General features: G+C 35.9%; 1 protein-coding gene across 2 annotated transcripts in view; it reads right to left on the bottom strand.

The window, feature by feature from the left end:
• Nucleotides 1-17252, bottom strand: part of COL21A1 (collagen type XXI alpha 1 chain) — a gene marked incomplete at both ends in the record, with an annotated part of 125616 nt that extends 108364 nt beyond the window's left edge. For both annotated transcript variants that reach the window (XM_082848837.1, XM_082848836.1), the window contains 2 exons: nt 11523-12074; nt 17165-17252. In XM_082848837.1, the coding sequence (XP_082704963.1) occupies nt 11523-12074; nt 17165-17252 (640 nt within the window). The remainder of the gene's footprint in view (nt 1-11522; nt 12075-17164) is intronic.
• Nucleotides 17253-17733: the final 481 nt, after the last annotated feature.

The raw sequence follows: 17733 nt of genomic DNA, 5'->3' as shown, positions 1-17733 counted from the left end.
GAGAAAAATGATCTCCTTCACAGGGATTTTTTTGGGATCAAATGTGATGAAGTATGTAAAAATGCTTTGTAACTTCAAAATAGCATGCACGTGGGGGGGATAAAGCAAGTATTATGTTCATCCTTTTTCTTTAATCAAATTTTTGCACTGTATTCTAATCCCCAGAATTGTATAGGAAACAGTGTGGCATAGTTTGTGAAATCAGGAATGTAAATTAACAATCACGTTACAGCCACATTTTCATTACCACTTAGTACATCTCATTAGGATAAATGTATTTAGATAATTATATTTTCCTTTTTTTTTTTGGCTTTCAATTTTTTTTAAATTGTAAAATATACATAACATAAAATTTACCATTTTGACTATTTTTAAGTGTACAATTCATTGCCATTAACTACATTCAAATGTTGTATAACCATCACCACTATTTCCAGAAAAGTTTTATTATTCAGAAACAGAAACTTTGTACCCATTAGACCATAACTCCCCATTCCTCTCTCCTCTCAGCCCCTGGTACACCCATAGTTTTTTGAAGAAATAATTTTTCTTCCAAATTTGCTCACCTACAAGAATAATAAAATACCCTTACACATGGAAACTGAAAAGTAAAATGTAGTTAAAATGCTCAAATACAGTTTGTATGTTTGCATATACCTAGCTATAGGAAACAGATAAAAGAAAGTTTCCATATATAAAAAGCTACTTTGATTGCCAACCAACAATTCTTCCACAAACTTCTAGGGAAACAGAGGTCAATAATTAACTTCCCTATTGTGCAGGAAAAAAGAAATCTATGTATAACTATACAAACACATACAGAGAGGGGAATGGATACTGGAATTAAAAACTGGAACTTGGAAGCTGTCATTTTAAGTACCAGGAAAATCAAATGCTAAGAGAGAGTCAGTTGGGACTTGCTATAACACATACAACAGGTAAGTAGAACAATCTAGATAAAGCAAGTTAGTTTAAAGGAGTGCATTCAGGAGCAAGAACCAAAAGAAAAACCTCAAAGCCTTAAGTTCATAAATGGTTTCCTACACAGACTATACAGTTATAATTTTATTTGACTCTAATATGTTCAGAGAGTATTCAGAAAAGGAACACTTTCTGGGGTGGAGCACACATTAGTCCACTTACTTTAAACACTGGGGTCCAGTAATAATTGCTTTTCTGTTAAATCCCAGGGCTTAGTAGTATAAGTAATTCAGTCTTATTAGGATCATAAAAATGTGTTTTATTTAAAATCCTGCCATGGACAAGAACACAAAAACTGTGTATCTCTTGAGTCTAACCAGGGAAATCACATGTGTCTAGCTACAGCTTTCTACTTATAAGTTAATATGATAGGGGGACTATCACATTAATTAATAATGAACACATTATTCCAGATCACACCTAGCCTAGTTTATAAGTGCCTACTTAATCCAATTGCAAGACTGTTTGTAAGTCCACCCTCTGCAGAAGTCACATATTTTAACTGACAACTGGGAATTTTATAAGGAGATTTGTGGTCAGAGACCAAAAGTAATTTTAGTGATCCAGACCCGATAATCCAATAAAACGGTGCCCCTGGTACAGTTTAGGTCTGTGAAAGCCAGCTTCTTTAAACTTTCCTGGATTGAACTTGGTTTTAATGGTAAGGCAAACATGAGTATAGGTGCCAAAGATAGACAATCCTCAATGGCATGTAGTGGCAATTTAAAACATTTGCCTTCCTGAAGGTTTATTATATCACCATGGACTTTAACATCATGTACAAATTTATAAAAAAGGAGGCACATTCACCAAGATTGTGATAACTTAGACTCCATCCCATCATATTGGAAATACACTAAAGTAACAATAGCAAATCTGAAATAAATTATCCAAGTAGAAATTCTCTTACTAAAGCCCAAGTTCACAAAGTTTCTTTTCTCATCACATGACTGAATGATCTCATTCTATTTTACCAGCAAGTAATCCCACTGTCCTGAAATATAGGTTGATTTAGAATCCTTCATCAGAGGAAGATGTCTGCCAAACGCATGGCTAACAGTAGGACATAGTAAGTGTAGATTTTTATAACACTCCTTTCAGTGGTGAGTCAATGGGATCAATAAACTCCAATTAGCCTTAAGTACAACTTATGCACAAACCAGAAAAGTCAAAATTTTTTTCACCAGTAAGTAGCCTCACCAACATAGAAGATATTATTTTTCAACACTAAGAAAAAAATATAAGAAATGGAAACCCATCCTTGCCTTAAAAAATAGCTAAGGAGAATACAATTTTAAAGGCTTACAAAATTACAGAACAACTCATCTGGTTTTACCATTTTTCATTGTAAAGCCATTGATTATGTAATGAAATGCTTTTTTTTTTTTTTTGGCTGCATTTGGTCTTCGTTGCTGCGCGTGGGCTTTCTCTAGTTGCGGTGAGCGAGGGCTACTCTTCATTGTGGTCTGTGGGCTTCTCATTGCAGTGCCTTCACTTATTGTGGAGCACGGGCTCTAGGCACACAGGCTTCGGTAATTGCAGCACATGGGCTCAGTAGTTGTGGCACACGGGCTTAGTTGCTCTGTGGCATGTGGGATCTTCACAGACTAGGGCTCGAACCCATGTCCCATGCACTGGCAGGTGGATTCTTAACCACTGTGCCACCAGGGAAGTCTGAAATGTTTCTAAGTTATTTTTTCCTCTGACCAAATACTATAGATGAAGAAAGGTAGTGTGTCTTGCCTTTACACGTATCCAGACAATAGTCTGTGTCCAATTCCTGTAACTCATTCTTTACTCCTTTTCTTTTCCATTTTTAATTTGAATTGGAAGAACTTTTGTCAGATATTACATTTATGCATCATTTTAACATACAAACTCTATTTTTTTAAACAAACATCGATGCATCTTAACATGTTCCTCTGCTGCTCTAATATCTAGCATACTGATATTAACGTTCATTAGATGTGGTCTCTCTCACTGACAGGGCTAGCCTTCATAACCAGTAGGATATTGTAGAAATGAAGGGGTGTGGCTTGCAATTCTAGACGATGAAAGACACTGCAGGCCCCCCTTGCTCTCTTGGACCACTCACTTCAGGGGAAACCAGCTGCCATGTTGCAAGGATGCTCCAGCAGCAACTTGGAGACGTCCATGTGACCAGGAACTGAAACCTCCTGCCAATAGCCAGCACTGACTCACCAATCTTGTGAGTGAGTCACCTTGGAAGCAGACCCTCTAGCCCCAGTCATGCCTTCAGTGGTCTGCCGCCTCAACTGACATCTTGACTGCAATTCCTTGGGAGAACCTGAATCAGGACTATTCAGCCCAGCTTCACCCATGTCCCTGATCCACAGGAACTGTATGAGATAATAAATGTTACTATTATTTAAACTGCAAAAAAATAAAATGAGATAAAATAAGCTCTCTATCACCAAGGTTGGAGGCAGCCACTTAGCCTAAGATTTCACTTCAAGAAAGTGATGTTGACAAAGTCAGGAACCAAACCTGGATCTCGTTCTGACTCCAGAGATTGGGCTGGACCACCATATTCATACAGACTCAGGTTTAAAGAAAAAACATTCAAGTGCTTTACTTTAATAGACATTGTGCTTACTGATTTTTTTTAACTTTTTTATTAAGATACAACCTACATTCAGTAAAATGACTTAATCTCAAGTATACAATAGTTCAATTGCCACACATGCCTACACTCACATAGCTAGCCTCAGACAAGACACAGAATCTGTCTAACACCTTGAAAGCAACCTCATGATCCTTCCCAGAGGATAACCACCACCACCAGAAGCCACCACTGTTATGATTTCTGTCCCCATTGATTAATTTAGTTTTGTCTGTTCTTGAACTTAATATAAATGAACAATGCAGTATCTTTTTTTAAAATTTGACTTCTCTTGCTCAACATAATGCCTGTGGATTTATCCCTGGTTTTGCACATAAGAGTGATGTGGTTTTTGTTGATGGTATTGCTGTGTAGTATTCTACTATATGAATTATACTATGATGTACTTATATCCATTTTTCTGTGGGCAATCATTTGAGTTGTTTCCAGTTTGGGATTATTTTAAATAAAACTGCTATGAACATTCTTGAATAGTCTTTTGGTGAACATATGAACTTATTTCTCGTAGTTAAATATCTAGGATAGAATTACTGTTTCATAAGATAGCAGTACATTTGTCCTAATAGATAATGTCAAAGACTTTCCCAAAGTGGTTGTACCAATTTTCACTTCTACTGGCATGCCAACTGTCACTTAAAAAGGTTGAAGCTGTTATGAGCATAAAATAGGTAATTAGGTGATAGCTATCATACATCATATTTTAGAGAGAGAGAAAGGATGGGAGAATGAGCATTTTATACAAGCTTTAAATATTCCTAAGAAAATTATTGTGAATGTTTTCTTGTTTATTCCTTTCCTAGAAATAATTAACTTATACAGCTGCATTTAGATCCAATCATAAACACTGAGAGAAAAGTCTGTATGCTATAATTTGTATATTTTCTGAATCATGCGATAGTCATCCTACATTTTCCAATTTAATACCCAAACATCGCTTTGCACATAAAATATAAACATATCATATTCCTTTATTTGAAACATTGCTCTAGCCTCTCTAATTAAATGAATGGAAAATTCATATTTTTGGATATACTACAAGCCCTTGACAATGTAGATTGTCACCAATTCAGATTAGATTTAAATTCTTTTAATCTACAGATAGAATATAAAGTTATTCCCCTGAATATTCTATGAGGTTTAATGAAATATTATACTCCATCATATCCCATCTGCCAAACTTCACCCCACCTCCCACCTCTCATTTTTCCATGCCCCATCTCTGTGGTTGTGAATTCAAGCATATGTGTACCAATAGTGGAGAGGCAGAAGGGAAGGATATGAGTTTCATGTGAGGGCAGACAAGTTAATCACATACATGTTATGAAATCATGTAAGCTAAAATACTCACTACCTCCAAAAACAACTCAGTTGTCCTGGCCATGGCACCTGATATGTGTACCTTTACCTTTTATGTCTTCTACTGAAATGGAAGTTAAACTGAGTAGGGTAGAGTAATATACCAGGCCATTATTACAAAGTATTATAAAGTATTATAAGACTTAAATTAGATAATCAAATTATCCAGCAATCACCAAGCAAAGAGTCATAGAAAATATGAATAATTTTCGGTGAGAGAAAAAGAAATTCAGAAGTCGTGAACATCATTCCAAGTTAAAGTGCATCATGGTGGAAAGCACTGGAGGGAAAAAAGTCACTAAGTTTTTGGAATGAAAGACACCAAAGTTCCACTTGGGCAAGTGGTATCCCTCTCTCACTCTCTCACTCTCTCTCTCTCTCTCTCTCTCTCTCTTTCTCTCTCTCTCTCTCTATCTCTCTATCTTTATCTCTATCTCTCTTTATCTTTCTCTCTGTCTCTCAAGATATGGCTACATTTGCACAGCTAATTGCTAATTCTGACCTCTGGTCCCTCTTGAGTGAACACCATACACTCTTTTAAGAAATAGATAAGTTTCCTGCTTCATCCAAAAGTCAAGATAGTGGAAAGTGGAACAGTAAGAATACACAGGCAGTTTTCCAGGACCTGCTCTTTTAACTACCCACACCTGTGCACAGGCAAGTTCAGCTCACCTGAATCAAAATATGGGCCTTGAAACCCCATCATTCAAGCCACAAGCTGTTGGAAGCCCTTGAAGACACCTAAGGAAGGTATCTTCCAGAGAACAAGGGGAAATTACTTTCTTTTCCCTCCTCATTCTGTTGCACCAAGCCCATGCCTGGTTGACTCATAAAAAGAACAGAAGAGTGAAGTCAGCAAGATGGCAGAATAGAAAGTCCCAACCCATATTCTCCCACTGAAACACAGATTGGACCAAAATACATTTGTGAGATTCCGGTTAAGAAGCTGAAGTTCCCCAGGTGAACACAAAGCCAAGAACAGCTTCAATGAAACAGGTAATTAAGAATAATTTTACCTTACCACATCAGTCCCTCTCCAAGCTGACACAAATAAGTGCCAGGAGAGATGCTCTAGCTTATAATGACTCCCTCAGGAGGGAAAAAGAAAAGTGGAGCATGCATCCAATGCTCCAGCTTTCAGCTTGTCTTGCCTCATTTGCAGCACTGAAGGAACCAGAATCATTTGGATACCTGTGGACTGCTCAGAACAAATAAAAGTGGGAGGGTGGCTTGTTGTGGCTGGCATGGCTCAGCATGATCAGGAGAAGACACACAACCTGAGACTTCTCCCTCAGAAAGAGAAAAGAGTGGAGCATGTATCCAGCATTCTAGATTTTCAAAGTGCTGCCTGAAGGAATGATACTGGTCTTGCCTGACTAAGGGTGCTGACAGGGAACCAGCATACCTGGACACCTGATGACCACTGAGAACAAAGGAGTGGGAAACTTGTGGTTAGAGAACTAGAGAACTTGAAGTATTACAGACAGACACCAAAGGGACAGATACCAAAGGGAGTGAAAGATTATGAGCTCCTGAAAAAGAAACCAGTCTCTCTAATTAATGAATTGCTCACACAATTCCAGAGAAATCACATCCCTCCAAAAAAGGTTTCAGAATCTCTAGCCAGAGTGATTGCTGAGGGATTTCCCCTGTGCAAAGCCAGTTGGTAAAGACTGGGAGAGGTATTAGTTTTTTCATATGTGTGAATCTTGAAACAAACTATGAGATACATGACCCAATCAAAGGAACAAAATAACTCTCCAGATACTGACCCTAAAGAAAGGGAGGTGTATTATCTGACAAAGAATTCAAAATAGACATCATAGGATGTTCTATGAGCTCAAGAAAATGATGCATCAACAAAGTGAGAAAGACAGAAAATGTAAAGGAGAACCAAACAGAAATTTTTGGAGCAGAAAATAATAATTGAACTGGAAAATTGACTAGAGGGGTTCAAAATCAGCCTTGATCAAGTAGAAGAAAGGATCAGCAGACTTGAAGACAGGTCCTTTGAAATTATCCAGGCAAAATTTTAAAGAATGACAAAGACTGAAGAAAGCCTACATGTCTTATGCCCACCATCAAGTAGACCAATATATAGATAATGGGAGCTGCAGAAGAAGAAGAAAGAAAGAAGCAAGCTTGTTTAAAGAAATAATAGCCAAAAACTTTTCAAATCTAGGAAAGGAAATGGACATCCAGATTAAAGAACTCAAAGATATCCACATCAAGACACATTACAATCAAATTGTCGAAAACCAAAGACAAAGAGAGAACTTTGAAAGCAGCAAGACAAAAGCAACTCATTATGTACAGGGCACCCCATGACACAATCACCAGATTTCTGAGTAGAAATCTCACAGGTCACAGGCGAAAGGGATAATATATTCAAAGTGCTCAAAGAAAAAAACTGCCAACCAAAAATACTATATCTGGCAAAACTGTCCTTCAAAATAGAAAGAGAAATAAATACTTTCCCAGATTAAAAAAAGCTGAGGAAGTTTATTACCACTAGACCTGCCTAATAAGACATACTAAGGAAGTCCTTCAAATTGAAAGGAAAGACTATTAAACAGCAACACAGAAGCACTGGAAAGTATAAAACTTGCTGATAAAAGTAAATATATAGACAAACTCAGAATACTGTAATACTGTAACAGTGGTATTTAAATCATTTTTAATTCTGATACAGAAGTTAAAAGACTAAAGTATAAACCATGTGAAATTGTATTAATGAATACACAATATAAGAGGATGTAATTTGTGGCATCAATAAAAAAGTGTAAAGAGGGCAGGAATAAGCAAAAATACAGAGCATTTGAAGTTATCAACTTAAAATAGATTGATATAACTATATGATGTTTTATGTAACCCCCATGGTAACCACAAAGAAAATACCTATAGAAGATATGCAAAAGTATATTTAAAAGGAAACAAAGCATGTCACTACAAAAAAATCAATGAAACACAGAAGACAGCAAGAGAGAAAAGAGCGATAAAAAAAAGCTGAGTCAGAAAACAATAAATGACAGTATTAAATACTTCCTTATCAGTAATTACTTCAGATGTGAATTGATTAAAATCCCCAATAAAAGGTATAGAGTAGCTAAGTGGACTTAAAAAAAAAAAAACAAGATCTATACTATCTGCAAGAAATTTACTTTAGAATTAAGGACACACACAGGATAAAAGCAAAAGGATGGAATAAGATACTCCATACAAATGCTAACCAAAAGAGAACAAAGGTGGTGACACTTATATTAGTCAAAAACTGTCAAAAGAGACAAAGAAGGACATTATACAATGAAAAATGGTCAATTCGCCAGCAAAACATAACAATTATAAATACATATGCACTCAACATTACAGCACCCAAATATATGAGGCAAACATTGACAAAACTGAAGGGATAAATAGATAGCAACACAATAATAGTAAGGGACTTGAATGCTCCACTTATAATAATGGATAGAACATCCAGACAGAAGATGTGTCTGCAAACAGATCTGGAAACAGAGAATTTGAACAACACTATAGACCAAATGGATCTAACAGACATATATAGAACAGCGACCCACCACCACCACAGCAGCAGAATACATATTATTCTCAAGTACAAACAAAACTTCTCCAGCATAGATAACATGTTAGGTCAAAAAAAAAGTCTTAACAAATTTAAGAAGATTGAAATCATACGAGGTATATGTTCCAACCAAAATGGAATGAAACTAGAAATTAATGTCAGGAAGAAAACTGGAAAATTCACAAATATGTGGAAATTAAACAATATGCTCTTGAACAATCATTATGTCAAAGGGGATATTAGAAATTATCTTGAGATAAACAAAAACTAAAACACAACATACCAAAACTTATGGGATGCTGCAAAAGCAGCAGTAAGAAGGAAATTCATAGCAATAAAAATCTACATTAAAAAATAATAAAGATCTCAAATAAACAGCCTAACTTTACAAGTCAAAGAACTAAGAAAGAACAAACTAAGCTCAAATTAGAAGAAAGACTCTCAGATAAAGAAAGAAATCATTGCACATCACTTTTAGGTGGTCCTGAAATAAGCAGTGTATTGCAGAATACACCTCCGAGGAAACAATAGGTCCATGAAGATGAAATAATCTATGTGGGAACAAAGAGGTGGATAATATTTTGTACATCATGGATCAACCACAGTACAGTATAAAAGGGAATGATATTAGGAAATAGTAATCCTATATGCTAAACACCTCAAAGTAGAAGTTAACTATTTGTCCAAAACAAAAATGAATTTGTTAAATAATCAAACACAAATTATATGATTTGAAGAAGCTGCAATACATTAATTTAGTGCATTAATCATAATCTAATACAGTACAAAAAGTGCAAAAAAGCCCATATCTCCCACAAGTACAATTTCAAAAAGTACATTTTAAAAGATGTCTATTGTACAGTGAACATGCGAACTGAATAGACACAGACATTACTTACATTCTTTTTCTGAGTGTAGTTGAAGAAATATTTGGCAAGATTTCGAATTTGATTTTTTTTTTACAGATCATACATTTTAGCTGAAAGAATTTTTACCCGTTTTCACACAGCAACTCTTTCATGTGTATTTTAAAAATTTTTATCTAGAGAGAATGCATTTACCAAAATACAGATCTATAGGAAAATTCTCTGAAGCAAATATTAAACAGACATATTTAATCAAATCTAAATTTTAGGATTAAGATGAATGGTAAGTGGGACTTCCCTGGTGGCTCAGTGGTTAAGAATCCACCTGCCAATGCAGGGGACACAGGTTTGAGCCCTGGTCCTGGAAGATCCCACATGCCACGGAGCAACTAAGTGCATGCACCACACTACTGAGCCTGCGCTCTAGAGCCTGCAAGCCACAACTACTGAGCCCATGAGCCACAACTACTGAAGTCCGCGTGCCGAGAGCCTGTGCTCCTCAACAAGAGAAGCTACCACACCGCAACGAAGAGTAGCCCCTAACCTAATGAAGAGTAGCTCACCGCAATTTGAGAAAGCCCGTGTGCAGCAACGAAGACTCAACGCAGCCATAAATAAATAAATAAATTTATAAAAAAAAGAAAAAAGGTGAATGGTAAGTGAAATTTCACCATGAAAATTCTATTTTAATAATAAAATATACCTAGCTTGAAAGCCAAAAATTTCTAACAACATATTAAAAATCTAAATCCCTTTGACCTGTTCAACACAACAAAAGTCAACACAGTCTTACTGTTAGAGATTCATAAAAAGAATAACTGTAATGACCATTTGTACTTACTTGTTAGTACCTTTTTAAAGTTTTATTAAAGAAAATGCTTAATCTTCTATGCTTTTTTTCTCTTTGTTTTGAAGTAGTTGTTTAATATTTCCATGCATTTTAAAAGAAATAATCCAAAAAGCTTTAAAATGTTTTTCTCTACCATACCTCCCAAATATGAAGAAAATGAAGGAATTAATTTGTTTTCTAAGCCACAATCATTTAGAAATTTTTCTATCAAATGTGAACCAACCTATTTGTACATTATTTTGTAGGCAAACTGGGAAAAAAGTATTTCCATCTACATGAACATTATTTTTAGGTATATAGTATATTAAATGCCTATAATATTAAAAATAAAAGATATGAATAAATTATTCTTCCCCCAAAATAATGTGAACACACGCATGTCTATACACTAATAGGATTAATGTTTACCAAAAACTGGAACTTTCCCATGGGGACCTATCATACACATGAAGTCAGTTTTATGAAATGATATAAACATAATTGACTGGTAAGTACTATATTTTCAAATGTTCCCTCATTGCTGGTGGGAGTTTAAGTTTTTCTCATGTGGAATTTTTAACATTCTTCCAAAGTTTTAAAAATGTTAGTAATTTGATCTTTGTTTTCTGAAGAAATGATGACAGATTCCCATTCAGAATTAGGTAGAGGAATATTCACTGTTATTTGTATTAGAAAAACTTAGAAATAAACCAAACGTACAAAAATGGAGAAATTAAATAGATTATCTTAAAAGATTTTCCACTATCATATTAAGAGTATTAAAATTATATACACAATAAGAGTATAAATAATATGAAAATAGAGTATGAAATTATATATACAATATTATCCTTATTTAGGCACATGAATAAACTCTCAGACACACTGAAATCAAAAAAAGAAAAGATTAGGATGAAAAAGACAAAAACTTGTTAACAGGAGTGATATGACCATGTGTGGTTTACATATATTTTAATTATTTAGGTGTTTTATTTTCTACCATCTCCACAATAAACATGTTGTAATTGAAAAGAAAACACAAAATATTATATTTCCCAATTGTAGATTTTATAAGAAAGCAATTGTTTCTAAAAACAAAATTTATCCAGAAAAATATAGCACAAAAATGTGTGCTCACCTCATTTCTAACTTAAATAATTTGACATTAAATATAACCATCTTCCCCAGTTCCCAAATGAACAGGTTATACCAAAATGTAAGAAAGCATCATTATTACTGTTTCCACATTATATTAAGGCTTACCTTCACAAAGTTTCTGCTTCATCACCTCCCTTATTTTGGATATTGCAATATAGTCTTCCACATAAAACACGTAAGTAGATGAAGGCTTGTTGGCAATAGCTCTAAGTTCTGCGTCTTCTGTTTCTGAACCAACACCGATGGCAAATAGTGTTATTTTACTGTCTCTTGCTGCTTCTGCCACATCCTTGACTTCATCTTGGGATTTACCATCCGTAAGGACTACTGCCATCTTTGTCAGCAATCGTGAAGACTTGGCAAAAAGGTAATCAAGGGCAAACTGGATGGCCTTTCCAGTCTTTGTGTTTCCTCCCAAGTAGTGTATGGACTCCATAGCTGCCATCAAATTCTCTCCTGATTCGTGGCTCCCAAGGGGAATCTCCAGGACAGGGTAGTCACTATACTGAACCACTCCAACCTGAATAAACTTCGGTCCTATGTCAAAGTTTTTTGTGATATTGACAAGCCACTTTTTCACTATTTCAAAGTTTTCTGGGCCAACACTGTAAGAGCCATCCAAGATGAAAACTAAATCTGTTGGAGCAGTACGGCAACCTAAGTGAAAAAGAAAACCATCAGAGTATATGTGTTACATAAAAAACAAAAATTAGAGGTTTTAAATGAATGGATTTTTAATTAACCAGACAGGGGGAATCCTTTCACATGTATATACATAAAGTCGCCACAATGTATAGTTTAACTATCTTATAATTTTATACGTCAATTATACCTCAATAATGCTAAATTTTTTAAAAAAGATAATAGTAACCAGTTCATAAGAGCTTTGTGAAGATTAACTATGACACACTGACTAGCCTATGAAAATTCTTTATAAATGAGGGCTATGAGTTTTGTTGATATTTTTTAATTAGCTTGTCTTAATTTAAGTATTAATGATTCAGCTTTAAAAATAGGGAATAGGGACTTCCCTGGCGGTCCAGTGGTTAAGACTCTGCACTTCCACTGCAGGGGGCATGGGTTTGATCCCTGGTCCAGGAACTAAGGTCCCACATGCTGTGCCATGTGGCCAAATAAAAAAAAATAAAAATAGGGAATAAGAAATGGATGCTGTATATGAATATGATATCTAGATAGCTCTGTAGGGGCAGGTATTACTATAAAGCAACATTTTATTGTATTTCTCCACTGAATAAATGAAAACAAAAAATTTTAATAAATGAATGATTTTCGGCTATAGACTAACATCATTGCTTTAAGTTATCAGTGAAATATGTTTAGTTCAATGCTAACCTGAAATATTTATAAAAATTTATGTAAACCAATGAATGGGGGTAAGAAATTATAAACAAACTTTCTGCTATCTTCAGGACAAAAGTAGCCAGCAAAGACCCACATTCTTGATATAGTTGAGAAAATGTAAATGAACCAAGGTTATGAAAGCAGTCACTCTTGCACTACATGCAAGATGAATGTTTAAAGGTCTGAATGCTCATCTTCAGTCACAAATGTAGCCAAAACAATAGCTCGTGTGAAGTGAATCTATGTTCAAGGGCATAAAGCTATTCCTTTCTCTGTAAAGATTCTTGTTTCAAGATACCAGGAAACATGAGATCAGCACATCTTAAAGTTCTACCAGGAAAAAAAAAAAAGACTATCTGTGGTGTAAGTTATACCCAGACAAGTTCTAAGCACTTGTGAAAAGAAAAAAAAATCTTCTTTGCAGCCACTACGGAAAACAGTAAGGAGGTTCTTCAGAAAACTAAAAATAGAGTTACCATATGATCTAGCAATCCCACTGGGCATATATCTTTAATTCAAAAAGATACATGCACCCCTATGTTCATAGCAGCACTATTCACAATAGCCAAGACATGGAAAAAACCTAAATGTCTATCAAAAGATGAATGGATAAAGAGGATGTGGTTCATACATACAATGGAATATTACTCAGCCATTAAAAAGAATAAAATAATGCCATTTGCAGCAATATGGATGGATCTAGAGATTATCATACTAAGTGAAGTAAGTCAGAAGGAGAAAGACAAATACCATATGATATCAGTTATATGTGGAATCTAAAATATGGTACAAATGAGCTTATCTATGAAACAGAAACAGACTCACAGACATAGAGAACAGACCTGTGGTTGCCAAGGGGAAAGGGGAGTGGGGGAGGGATGGGCTGGGAGTTTGTGATAAGTAAATACAAACTATTATGTATAGAATGGATAAACAACAAGGTCCTACTGTATGGCACAGAGAACTATATTCAATATCCTATGATAAACTATAATGGAAAAGAATATTAAAAAGAATGTATACATATTTATAGCTGAATCACTTTGCTGTACAGCAGAAACTATCACAACATTGTAAATCAACTATACTTCAATAAAAAAAAGATTTCCTTAACTCTCTTTTCCACAGTACACAACATGCTTCTAACTCTATCTCATTCTTTCAGCATGTATATATTGAATACCTGTTCTGTTCTTGATATCATGCTAGGTACTGGCTTCAGACATACTTGAGATATCTCAAAAAGCTCCCAGCCTAGTTAAGATGGACAACTGGCTGGTTAGAGAAAGTACAAAGAATTATGAGAACATTGAGGAGAGGGTGGCAACCTAACTATGTCAAGCCAGGGGCAGTTTTGTTGGAAGGCTGAGATCAGAAAGCAGAGGTTTAACCAGGTCAAGAGGACAACATTCTAAACAAAGGGAGCAGCAAGTGCAAAGGTCCAGAGGAGAGAGACAGACATAGCCCCAAAGACAAACTGGTTTGTTTGGGTAATTCCAATGGTTTTGAAACTGCACTCCTTCTCGGGTAGGACTTGAACCCACCCACACCTCAGACTGGGACTTGAACCCGTAATCCCTGACTAGGAGGGGACTCGAAACCACTGTCTTTGGATTAAAACCACTCACCTGGGGTCAGGACTTACTGAAGCTCAGGTTCTTCTGTCTCCTCACAGAAGAAATTCAGCGTGAGGCAAAGTGGAAGGCAAAGAGTGAGTTTATTGGCATAGGACGCTTGTGAGAGATAAGCAGGCAGGCAAGGGAGCGCAACCCCAGGAACAAAGAGCCCCAGGAACAAAGAGGGCTACATTTTTATATTCAAAGAAAAAGTGGGGAGGGGAGAAGACCACCATCTTCCTCGTCCTTGGGCAGACGTCAAGACTCATATCACTAGTTCCTCCTTTGGCCCTATATGGTCTAACCAGGTCTAACTGCCATGGCACTATTTAAATCATATGTATATTAGCAAAAGGGTGGGGACATATACTAAAATATGGTAATTCATCTCAGGTTTGGGTATAATATCCCCTTTCACCTGGTTTCTTTCCCTTTTCACCTCTATTTCTGTCTTGGTTACATGCAGAAACGCTACTCTGCAAGGACTATTAACTCCCTGACTTCATGTAATAAGATTCAGAGCCCATATCTATTGTCTAGTATTTTAACTATCAGGGTTTGTGGCTTGAGTGTGCCTGGCACTTGGATGCACCTGGTCTTCCTTCAAGGTAGGGTAGATTGTTGCTAGGTTACTGGATTCTTTTCTTGAGTGGTCATTAGCTTACAAAGGTCTCCCAAACTCCCTTAAAATTCCCTTTCTGTCTTTAATCCCCTAGTGGGATTTCTAAACTGACTATTTAATTATCCTACTCTATCTCTATCAGTTTGAAGTGGCCAACAGGAAGGAACAGCTGTACTTGCTGCCTTCTTCTCTAACTTCTGCGCTCAAAGCAGCCAAAATACTACATGGGACAAGGATCCCATCCATGTCCTTGGACATGATGAGTTAGAAGAGGATGAGGTGAGTCACGGTAATGAGATAGCAAATTTTACATCCTGTGGTTTTACTCAGGTTAATGGTCTCCCTTAAGTAGTGTTTGGATGCCCAATTAAAAGTTATAATAAGGATGGTTTATTTTCTGTATATATTGCAAATAAGATATTATAATTGCAAGGATCAGTATCGGAGAAAAAAATGTTTGGTGACAATTAGTATTTCTGCAACTCCTTGGAGTAAATCAATCAATCAACCAATCTCTCCCTCTCTTCACCTTCCTCACTTCCTCCTTTCCTCTCCTTCCTTTCCATTCTTTTCCTTATCTTTGTCCACTTGCATATTTGGGATGATGACAAAGCTCCTATGAAGAAGCCTCAGTTTCACCATTATCTCAACTCACCTATCACAGTAACTAGCAGAAGTAAACACCATTGTCAGGTGAACATGTAACACAGTCAAGAAGATAACCCCCCCAGGAAAAAAAATTGCCAAAACATGGGTTTGTCTCACAAATATAACTGTGATTATGGCACCATCTTAAGATGCTATATGGCAGATGGTGTCTCAGTGCAGGGGGTGTGAGGGACACTATTCCAACAACCTCTGTCATGGTGACCACTGTCAGACACCAGGGTAGGGACGGCAAAAATGGGATTCTGCCCAAATGCATATTTTCTAACCCAAGGGAATGAAGTTTTCCTGTTATTTTTGGAAGCTGAACAGGGATGACAGGGTTATGCTTTTATTGGGGTTTCGTGAGAGAGACAAAAGGACAGGAAGGTTGTGTTTGCAGGACTCTTCGAGGTTGCCCTTCCTCGATGCTATGAGGCTCGTTATTGCCTGGACCTGCGAGTGTTTGTGTGTCACTCGATTCAGTGGTTAGAAATTCTTACAGGGTTATTCTTGGCCCTTTCTACCCCTTTCCAGAGCCATGGGGCATATATTTCATAACTGCAAGGTTAGCCAAGAGCATGGACACAAAAGCAAGTACTGCCATTTATAAATTGCAGACAAAATACCACTCCAAGAAACCTCCTCCTCAGAGAGGTGAATCACCAGTGTCATATGAAGGGAATGCACTGAGGATGAAAAGAAGTGTTCAAATACTAGTTACAGCTCCAACCAGATGTATGACACTATGAAAGGCCCATACATTTTATGCATCTCTTTTCCCACTCAAAAATCAAAGAGTATCTACCCCATAAGGTGCTTGGGTGGATTAAACAATAAAAGGGTTATGCAAACATTAAATTTTTTTTTTTTAATTTTAAGCCAAGTTGAATCAAATTGTCAAATCATCTGATTTAACTGTTAGAGAAACCATAATTCATTTATAGTTAGGGGGTTTATGTTTATGAGTTTTAAAATATGCATATACGCACACTTTTAAAAAGAAGTAGGCTATCTTTTTAAAAGTGTCTTTTTAAAAGTAGGATGGCCTACTTCTCTCATGCAAGCTTTCCTACAGGCAATCAGAATAACAGTCACCACTTACTGAATGTCACCATGCTAAGTCATTTATATGCATTATCTTATTATCTTTATGAGATAAGCTCATAGGATGGTCCTGATAGCCATCCTGTGAAGGAGGTACTTTCTTTATCACCATATTATGAAGCTTATATAAATGGCTGAACATGGACTTAATACCAGAGTGTTTATTCCAAAGCCTGGGTCAATAAAATGCACTATTACCATAGAATTTTCTCAAAATGACTTCTGATAGCTTTTCCTCCTAGTTAATGTGTAACATAGCAATTCATTCATTTTAGGGAATCACAGCATCAAAGACAATAAGAATAAGATCCTTAAAGCCATTGCTAGAGCTCCTCTAATTTGATTTCCATAATTAATATGTTGATAACAAAAAAGACAATGCTGATATTTCTTACTTGATCTTATTTCCCCATCTTCAGCTAATACAGAATTCTGAAGAAGCAGGACCAAAATTATCCAAAGAAATGTAATATGGTGAGCCATGTTTCTGTTTTTGTTCTAATGTTTTGGTTTTAGGATTCCTAAAAAGAAAGAGAAAATAAAAAGAAAGTTAAATATATTAGAAAAATAAGACAAATACCTAACAATCATAAGTTTGAATTTTTAAATTGCAATACCCAGTCAAAGCACAGTTAATTTTTGCTAACCTTAAAATTAACTTATGTGCCCAAAATAACCACATTTCAAATATATAATACAAGACAACAATGAATGGGAGCTGAGGATGAACGTGATAAGTTTCTAATTCATAATCATCTTGGAAAAGCAAAAACTTTTCTAAAACTTTAAGTTTTGCTCATAATATTTACTAGAATTCCCCTTTTAGCATAGCCTACAGAGGGCTATCACATTCTTTTTATTATCTCAGTGGTAGCACATATCCTTCTTTTAAATGTGTATTTGCATTTAAGAAACACTCAAAGGGTATCTGGTAAAAAATATCTATAGGATAAAGCTGAATAAT

This window comes from Leucopleurus acutus (genome assembly GCF_964270905.1).
Source record: "Leucopleurus acutus genome assembly, chromosome: 10".
NCBI classification, from domain to species: Eukaryota; Metazoa; Chordata; class Mammalia; order Artiodactyla; family Delphinidae; genus Leucopleurus; species Leucopleurus acutus.
The sequence above is the reverse complement of the archived record's forward strand: the minus strand, read 5'-3'. Positions and strand labels throughout refer to the sequence as shown.